Source organism: Bicyclus anynana, chromosome 2, assembly GCF_947172395.1.
Source record: "Bicyclus anynana chromosome 2, ilBicAnyn1.1, whole genome shotgun sequence".
Lineage (NCBI taxonomy): Eukaryota > Metazoa > Arthropoda > Insecta > Lepidoptera > Nymphalidae > Bicyclus > Bicyclus anynana.
In genome coordinates, this window is record NC_069084.1 from 18616247 (window position 1) to 18627071 (window position 10825).

General features: G+C 32.1%; 1 protein-coding gene across 1 annotated transcript in view; it reads right to left on the reverse strand.

Annotated features, from left to right (window-relative positions):
* The window catches only part of LOC112056595 (tubulin beta chain), a 37440-nt gene extending 26615 nt beyond the window's left edge, over nt 1-10825 (reverse strand). The window contains exon 1 of the mRNA XM_024097041.2: nt 10647-10825. Within this exon, the coding sequence (XP_023952809.1) occupies nt 10647-10703 (57 nt within the window). The 5' untranslated portion in view covers nt 10704-10825. The remainder of the gene's footprint in view (nt 1-10646) is intronic.

Genomic DNA, 10825 nt, shown 5'->3' on the forward strand with positions numbered 1-10825 from the left:
TTGGAAGTAACAACGGGACTCTCTAAATTCTCTAATCAGATATAATTTTTTCTCAATTAACGTTCAACGAGAACTCGGCGTCGGCAATTATGTGCTATTCGTAGTTTAAATATTTTCGTCACCAAACTGAGAAAAAAAACTAGTTATTTTATATGGAAAGTGATCATTTGGGTTTGTATAAATGCACTGAGAAGTGCCTGATAGCTTATTCACAAATTGTGTCTGTCTTTTGATGTATATAGAGAAAGTAAAAATCTTAAGGTTAACATTCAACATTCAACATTCAGAAGTTAGTTAAAGCGCTATTAATTATTTTAAGATAATATAAAATGAAAAAAATGTCATAAAATAAAGCAATTTTTTGCGTTTTTATCATTTAATTTTAAATGGAAAAACATATGACTAAATTTTCCAACCGTTCCTTTCCGTATTTTTTGATAGAGACCGGAATATGTAGCTATAAGTTCTTGAAAAAAGTTATATAACTTAATCATCAAGAAACTATTACCGTATGTTATTGTAAAGCTGCACACTCACCGGCCATATTTAAAAACACGTAACAAAAACACGCTTCTGTTGATGCGGGCCGTCTCGCTCCGTGTAAACATTCCTCCACTTATGGTAGGAATAACAACTGCACCGGAACTGATCGCTTGGGATCATAAATTAAGAAAATGTTAGCTTATACTTAAGCTTGCTTTTTTAATTAATCAGCCTAATCCCTGCTTTCCTCTTAGGTACCTCATATAGCACAGACTTTTCGCTTAATCGTTGGGCAAACGGAAGGAAGAAAAAACACCTTATTGCACACAAAATAGATTATTTATACCTTTGAATTATGTGCACTTTCTTCTTCTAAGCCCTAGCTACCTACCCCTACCCTACATTTCTTAATAATTTGTTACAGGCAACCCTTGATGATAAAACTAGGGGAGCGATTAGAATTAAGATATTCATGTTTAAAAAGTACACGCCTCAAGATGAAAGCGGATTCCACGTGATAATTATCATTAAATCAATATAAATAGTCGATCTTGTGATAAATATAATCGAAACTATTTAATTTGCAACCTTTCAATTCGAAATACCGGTTAAAAAATGATTGCCATTACTAATAATTAGATCGATTGGTATCGAATAATTACCAAGAGAAAGAGACAGTTATCTAGATTTTTGAAAACCCAGAATAGTTTGACCGAGAGACCGACCGACCGTTTTGTTTTGTTATGTGTCTTGCTTTCGGCGTTTTTAAATATCGAAGATCAAAAGGGCTATAACTCGTAGCTAAAAGCTAGTTTAATAAAAAAAAATTATAACACCTAGATGACACCTGACTGCGATCTGGAAAATCTGAGATGTTAAGTGACGATCAGTCTTATGATGGATGCTGGAAGAAGTTTATACTATCCATACCTCCGAAGGTTTCTACTCTGCATCATAACGGAACGCTAAATCATTTGGCGGTACGTTTGCGCAACATTTTTAGCACCTAATTATTCATACATACAAACCCACCAGGTAACACTATAAAACAAGCTGACTGGAAGACTTCCAGAAATAAAATTTTATTCCATACAAAAATCGAACAATAAACATATCCTCTATGTTTGTATCCTCTTTGGCTAGTCGGATAAAGCCTATTTTCCGCAATTCTCGGATCCGCCACGCAATAGAACAAAACCACAACAGGAAAAATGCAGCAGACAAACAAAAAACCGCTGCAATTACGTGCCAACGACCCACAGATTGTTTGTGGATTAAAATGGCGTCCTATGTTAGTTATTGTAAATTGTCTGCTTAAGAATTCAAGTACAATTTCATATAGTACTGTGAACATCGATGACATAAATGCCAATAGTTGGGAAAATCAAATATTTCTTTCTTTACCAAAGTAATAATTAAATTACCTTGTGTAAAAAAATCTTAACACAAAATGTACCTACTGGTCGGATTGAAGGCAGTTGGTTTTCTAAAGCAGTTTCTAAAATAACCACAGGAAAGAATTTGCTGAAAATGCTCTAACACTATGCATAAGACTTATTAAAAAGCGTTTATTCCTCCTTTCGTCTTTCATAACATGTTTACAGTTAGATAAGATAGATATAAAATGGAATTAGAGATACAGTCACTTTTGCATTCACAAACATTTCCTGAAAGTACAGTATCATGACTAACATAGATTACGCTAGTCGAAAAAGATTAGGTGAAACATGCATTTTACAATTCACAAGGAGAACCGAGCACGAGTGACTCACTGACTGATTACACTAAAAATTGAATTAATAAAGGAAGTATTGATTTCATGTCTAGACGAAGTTACTTATAGAACTTTTATTGTTACCTACTTTAATTTTCCAATGCTTTTTTGGTTTGGTGACTTGTTTTGTCCATGGTCATGGAATTACGGACAAAGTATACCTACCTAGAAATTTCTACGAAAAACTGATCAAAATATCCTGGCTTTCGTGTAATTGCTAAAACTTACTATAAGTATATAATTCGAAGATCTAATTTTAAATTAAAAGAAAAAGAACTAAGCGCAAAAAAAATGGATACGACGCCGGCGGAAGTATCATAAAATTAATGTTTTTCCGTTCTGAGACCAATTAATTTTATACTTCCCAATTAAAAATCTATCTCCATCAATTATTTTAAGCAAATTTATCAATTATTAGATGCCGATGTGATTAAATATTTAACGGATTCATGTAGCGTAAACTAGCTTTATATCTGGCAACACTAACATCCGCCATCTTTGCGTAAATAGAGGCAACGACTAGCAGGAAATAACACTAAAATAAAAAGTCTCCATCTCTGAAATCCAAGTTTAAATTAAGAACGTGGGACGTCGCGACGGCGTCGGCTTAGACGGAACCCGAGGGGAGGGTAGACAAATATTTTTCCATAATTAGAATATATCTCATTCCCGCAAAGCGTTTATTTTAGTTATTACTAGAGATTTATTTCAGGAAAAATCTGTCAGACACAAATGCTACATAAATGTTCAGAATACGTATAAGTAAAATCGGGGAGACCAGGGTTGAACGAAACAATTTTAAATTTATCTACCGACTATATAATATTCTTCTTACCGACCAATTTTGAAATAGTCATTCTACAAAGTATATTTAAGTTTGATTTAAATTAGCAGACAAAAAATAAATGGATAATAAAACCTATAGCTAAAAGTTTTGAAGTAAATAAAGGTAGTAAGTCTTTATTCAAAACCTTATAAAGATCTTGAAAAATACAGTTAATTCTTAATGTTCGTTTGTTAACTTTATGTCTTACCAAAATAAGTCCAAAGGTTGCCAAGATATAATCAGTGCCTTTTTGCCCAACCAAATATGAGGGTATATATACAAAATGTGTTACTGCCCAAATCCCGATTGTCTTAAAAGGTAATCCGGAGCGCATTCCACGCGCCATAAGTAAATTAATTGGACAAATTAAGCCGACGAAACTCGTAATAGGACTTTAATAGGCAGCCTCAAAGGCAGGATATTCGTCAGGACAGTCACAATAGCATCGTATAAGGCATCATAATATGGTAATACGGCGACGGCCATTATAGCCTAATGACATATTCGGTGCACGGCTAGCGACTTCCACGCGTGAATCACGCGCCATTCAATTTGAAAATCGAATGTTTTGTTTTTAATTTTTATGGGTGTACGTGACAAAGGCTATTACGTCAGTCTTTAATGAATAAAGATCCGTGAAAACGAGAAATATGTTTTTTTTCGTCCAATTGCTGAAATTTAATAAAATGAAATATGTATGTTTATTAAATTTTTAATTTAAAAGAAATATCTATCGATCTAAAATAAAGAATAGAATAAGCACAGTAAATAATGATTTTATTTATGCTCAATACAGACTTCAGAATGATTTGCTTTTAAAATTTTTATCAGTTTGTCTGCTAAAGTAATGAAGCGATTTAGCGAAGCGACTAAGTAACGATTGTTAATTTAAAAAAAACAACCATTTTAAACCGCATTTCGAATATTTATAATTGACATTCCATTTTTAAATTAAAAGTTGAAACCTGTAATGTGTTAGTGGAATGGATTGTTTATAAACGTCTAAGCACGTAGATTGTGTACTATCAGAATATTTCTCAGAGAAAGACGGTACCAATCAATATTTGAATTTTAAATAGATATTTCTAAGTAAGTGTGTGCATACAATCTCTTTTGTAAACAAAACATCGCTAATCATGGACGTGATTCACATAATAATATTATAATTGATTTTATATTATACAGAGACATAACATTCTTGGTGCTTGATAAGAAATTATCTTCCGGAAAATGTTTTGATTTGTTTATTAAAATTAAAGCCAGGACAAAATTAATTAAACAAATATTAAGACAGTCATTGTTATAGGTATAAGTATAGACAACTAAATAAAATTTTTTCAATTTAATTTTTAAATTGGAGACAAGTCAGATTTGGACAGATATATTTGTTTTATTTTTTTGCAATTCATAGAAGTTAATTCAAAATTCAAAATTCATTTATTTCAAGTAGGCTCAGTTTACAAGCACTTTTGACACGTCAGTTGACTATTTGTAAAGATTCTACCACCGGTTCGGAAGGCAGGTTCTGCTGAGAAGATACCGTCAAGAAACTCAACAGTTGCTCTTTTGAAAAAGTCATACAGTATTACAATTTACATTTGATAACAATTAAATTACAATTTCTTATAGTTTTATTTCCTGTGTGAAGGTGGAAGCTGATCCAATGGCCTCCAAGCACCTTTGTCGTTAAGGAACTCATCAATAGTGTAGTAACCTCGACTAGGTAAATGTTTTTTAACACAGTTATATTTATTTTATAGTTGTTCTTAGAACCTAGAAGAGTTCAAAAAACTAATTACATCTATCACTACATACTGACAAGCAATGAGTAACTTTTTACAAGAACAATCATGACAGGCTCGGGCTCCAATGATTTATATTGCTGATTATAGCGTGACACACATTCTTGATACTCGATAAGAAATACTGGGCAAGCGCTGTTTTTGCTGACTCCGATGATTCGACTGTTGATTGTACAAAACTACGACCTAGTTTAAATATGAATAGGCTTACTTTAAATAATAATAATAATAAATGAAGATTTATTTTGATAAAAAAAACCAAAGCTTTAATCATCATTATCATTATCAGCGAATATCATTGCTGAGCTGAGGGTTAGGCCAATAGTCCACCACGCTGACGCAATGCGAATTTTCAGACTTCACACACGCAGAGAATCAAGAAAATTCTCAAAAATGTTTTTCCTTCACCGTTTGAGACACGTGATATTTAATTTCATTGAGCATTTTAGCACATAACTGAAAAGTTTGAGGTGCATGCCCCGGACGGGATTCGAACCCACACCCTCCGGAATCGGAGGCAAAGGTCGTATCCACTGGGGTATAGATAGGCTTAAGACTGGGCCCATAGATAGGCTTAAATAGTTTTCGCAGGATAGAAAAAATTCTACATTTTCAGTCCAGTTAGTACCTCAAAATAAACTTGATACAAAATGCATTTGACATTTTTAATTTTGAATGAAATTTAACATAAATTCATTATAATATTTCAGGAACCCTGAAGATAAAACGTATTAACTTCGATAAAAAATATCAATCAATACATAGTCGGTATAGATAAAATTTTATTTATAATATCATCTATAGTTAATTATTACATGTACCTACTACGCTTGATCACTATCACTAGACAGGAAGTGGTAAACTTAGACTAAGCGAAACTATGCCTAGATTAAATGTAAGGAAACGTGATACCTAATGTCCGGACAAAGATTTCTTTAATACGTACATTGAATTATTAATCTTGATCAGAAATGTCTTATTGGATATTAAAAGAAAAAGAAAAGTAAAAATAAATATCATTTATATTCATATCAGTCAGGTAAACAGGAATCAAAGATGAGATTTACCTTAATATTCTAACTTTTTGCCATATTATACCAGAAAGACGAACTTTTTGGCAGATTTCTAATATCGTTCTCTAATACTTTTCTAATTAAACGTCACTCGTAGAAAATGCCTCATTCATTCACACCTTCATTAGTGAATGTGACCGCGTAGAGTTCCATATTCGAAAGTGTTCTGATGATAAAATAATAACGGTCAGTAACGGACTCGTCACTCGCCTTGGCGCCTTGGCTCTTTGTAATAATAGTTCCGCCAGTTATCGCAGTTTGAACTCGGGAGGGCGATTATTATACTCCAACTTGCTTTTAACTGATTTTAGAACCGGGGTTATCGACTTGATGTGCATGTTTCGACTTGTCGAAAATATGGTTATGGGTGAAAAATGTTATTCTAACAGAGTTTATAGTTTACATTTTTCAGTAATTAAGTTAATTGTAAGAATTATGAAATTAAGGTTCTTAAATTCATGTAAGTAAGCGAATTTGAAGGCATTTTTGGATAATCCTGAAATTAAAACAAAACAATAGAAATAGCTTGATAAATAAAAAGGTATTGCACTGTTTTGTCTTTTCCCATTATTAGTTAGCCAAATATGGGTTGCTAATGATGATAGTAGTAGAAATCTTTGTTAGGCCTACAGAGTTCATCTGGGCAAGACTTCCTTACTTCTACCGCCAAATAATACAAGTATGTTCCGGACTGGTTGGGAATACAGGCACATGAGGCTCAACAATTTATACTTCTGGGTATCTAGAATAGGCATTGTGGGTTGTAGTATTTGTTGCATTGCAAAGTATGCATAATAAATCATGATATTAGTTTGCCTTCTATTCAAAGTTATTCGAAGAGCATTCCAAAGTCACAGAGTTTTGAATACAGCTGCATTTTTAGCGTTTGCTGGGTGGTCCTGCATGGCACGGACTAACACACGAAATATGTCACGAAATATTGATATTCAAAGACATTTCGAAGGCCGCGTGTACTTCTTCGGATATACACTTCAGAAATCCGCTATCGACGAATTCGTCACGAGAGTTTTAGTATTTGTATGAGAAACCGTACTTTCGGTTCATCCGTTTTAAAGCCTAAATAGCTTCACGACAATGACCAGACTCGACACCGCACGATAATGGATTTGAATTTCCACCCTGCTGGACGGAAGTCGTATTCATTCATACAGTATTTCAGACTAATTGGAAGCATTCGGGATTATCGGTCGTAATATTTTAAATTTATAGCAAATATTTTTTGTATTTTTTTTTTTGTAAAATTAAGTTATTTTAAGTAAATTTAAGAAGAAGTGAATGCCTGCGACTACCTTCACGTCTTTATTCAATAACCTTTTTCTCTTAAATCCGATCTTGGTAAAACAATGGCATACTGGTATGTTGCTCTCTATAGATTTTCTTAAATCTATGTTATTCAGTTTTCCAATAACGTCTAAGTATTTCCAATTCTTAGACGTTAAATTCTCATTCGTAGGAAGGTAAGCTGTAATTTTTGATAACTCATTTCTAAAGTTAACCGTACTTTCACCTCCTTGGTCGTTACTTCTAAAAACAATTTTTTTACAACACGTAGTATAAGATCGCAGCGAGACGCCCGACGCTGTTAGAAAGCATATCATTTGCTTTGCTCCAATAAAATCGTAAAAACCGTACCATGGCGCTACAGTTAGATACACGAAAATAATATCTACGAAATAAAACATAATTTCATAAAAAATTTAACTGAAAAACCTTTCGAACATTCACATTGGACTCTCACTCATTTCGTCAGTAGTGGCAATTCAAAATAAATAAGTATTGAAACTTTTACATCTTTAAGTTTGCAGATTCGCGTGCAACCATAAAAAAAATCTCAAACCTGTACCCCATTTGCACAAATGGAGGCCACAAGGTAGCATTGTATTGCAGAATCCTCAAGATTGCTTATGTTAACTATAATGTAAAACTTAAAAGGACGGAAAATTTAGAGCCATTTAAAAAAATTAGAAAACCTAAAAATCAAAATATTAGATTTCGATTTGGCTTTTTTCATGTATTGAAAAGAATAAGTACGACCTTCTTTCCTTCTTGCAAGGTTAATAAACCGTATAATACTAGCAACTTAATAGTTATTTATATGTAAATTAATGTCCTGTCAGTGGCGGCCATTTTTACAAATGGCGGTTACACGCAAAAGGCTTTCAGTCGAGTCAGCTTTGACTAAGAGCCTGCTGTAGTCAGACTTACCTTATTTTACGAAGTTTACGAGCATCAGGCGAAGTAAGTACGGTAGCCAATTATGAAGTTGAAGGACTGTGGTGGCAAAGGTTTTTAGTTTCAAGAGGTCAGACTCTCAAACGTCCAAGTAATTAAAGCTTATTTTTTAAATATTTTCCTCGGCATTTTATGAGAAATCTTGATCATATTTGCCAGTCACTTAGCTTCAAGGGCTTCAAGGAAGAAATCTTAATCACTTCAAGGGTCAGGTTTGATAAGGGTCTAGCGTCTGGAAACATTCCTTGTATATTAAAAAAATACTAGAACTAATTATTAACTAATATTTTTGTGAAACGCTCCATTTCTATGGTTTTTTTATAGTGACGTCTTAGAACGGTTGAAATATAGACTGTCATGACAGGCGCATATTTAAAAAGTAAAATTTTCATGTAATCTCAAAAAAATATGTTTTTTTTAATAATGAACTAAAGACCTTTTATAAAAGTGTCAACTAGCCTATTGGCTATAGGCTTACTCGTACATATAAAGGCTGATAAGCTTTCACTTCATAATTGAGGTATGTCTAACTATCGCAGGCACTCGTTCTATATAAAAATTGCCGACAAATAAATATTTTACACGTAAACATATTTGAGAGAGCTGTAGGTAATATTGTTAGTAAGCGAAATTACCAAAAGTATAAAAAAATCATCTACACTTCAAATGTCTTTGCTTTAGTAGTAGCTGTAGGTATACCTAGTTTAAAAATACGTTTTCCAAGTTTTTATTTTGAAAAGAAATCGTTTTTTTTTTCATCAATTAAAATAAAACTAACTAATCTATTTTGAATGTCCCATTAGGTAACCTATTTACTACCTTTAAAAAATGGGTCGACTTTAAAGTCCGATTGGCATTGATTACTTTCAAAATTAAAAAAAAAATATCAAAATTCTTTAATTGAGTTTTATAACATTTTTCATACAAATACCTACTTATGGGATTAAAACTTTGCGTAAAGATTTTGCTAACACGGTATGTGACACATAAGTTGCTTTTTATCCAGATCTTAAAGCCAAAAATAGTAAATGAATGAAAATAAAAATTAATCCCAGTGGTACTTATTTATTTATATTGTTGGTTGTCAGGCCCATAACTAAAATGGCTAAAATATTTAAGGAAAGGGAAAAGTTAATGTAACATTATTATTTTATATTATTATTTATATTTTCGTGATTTTTGTTTTTTTTTTATTGGTTTCACAAACTGCGTTCAGCACGCAGTTTGTAAAGACTCACTCTGGTTACTCTGTGAAATTCTATAGGTACTTAGGTACTAAAGCCTAACTATATATTTAACAATAAACAATAATCAGAAATGAAGAAGAAAACGCATGTCAATAATTCATTCCTGTAAGCAATGAAATTGATACTGCTGAACAAAAATTACCATTGTACATAATATGTTTTCTGCGGAGTGAGTAGATAGATTTATGTTTCATATTTTTTCTCGAATGTTAAAAATAGAATGAACGAATGATATTTAAGTTTAAACTTCCGTTCCCAGACTTTGAAACAATGGCACTTATTTTTCTTATACGGTTCAACAGAATAATAATAATAAAAATATTATTTACTTACAAAGAACTTTAGTAGGTATATAATAATTGAAAAACCAATTATTATTATCGCAACTGTATGAATATTATATTATATGATAAATGGGTAGGTACCTGGAACTACCTATTATCAAAACTATGAGGAAAGCGAGGGAATGAATGAAAAAAGTTTTTTGTAAAACTTGTATTTATCTGTGTGACCAAATAATTACGGTAATAATCTTCAAAACTGATGGACGGATTTTTATACCATTTTCAGGACAAACACATTTCAGAAGACAATAATTTGAAAAAAATTACATCCCAGAGATCGTCGGTTCCATTTTGAGAAAGAAAAACTTTTCTACCCTCAAAATATCAAAACAATATAAAAAAATCAACACAATACAATAATAAAACTAAGAAATAAGTAAGTAGTTAGGAAGATGACGATATTAAAAAAGTATTTAATTAAATAAAATTAAGAATAAAATACAAATACAAAATAATAAGGGTTCTTTATTATTTTGTATACCTCTACATATTTCTATAAATTCCTATAAATATCAGATGTTAGAGTAAGTATTTATCTTAGAAGGGTAAAAAAGTACCAAGGTAAATAAAGAAATTGATAAATAAACGTCAAAGAAATCCAGTGAGACCTTACTTGAACCACTGTTTGGAACACAAGCAATAAAAAATATAAAATGAATAATTTGAAATATCCAATTAAACGTACGTAATTTTAATTATTATTGTTAGATAACAACAACTGAAAAATAGAACCAAAAAAGTAGGGTCACAAAAAACTTCAAACTTAAATCTACGCGACGGTCATAAAAGGACGTTGCGAATTTTGAAATTCACGTAAGGAATGAAAAATATATAAATCACTCACCTTAGCGCCAATCTGGTTCCCGCACTGTCCGGCCTGTAGATGCACTATTTCCCTCATGTTTATAAAATAATGTGTTTTAATAACTTAATTAGGAAAATACTTAGTTTGAACTTTATTTTGTAATCACTACAGTTAGCGCAGCCCGCCTTGAGACCGGCTGAAGCTCGAATGGCGGCGCG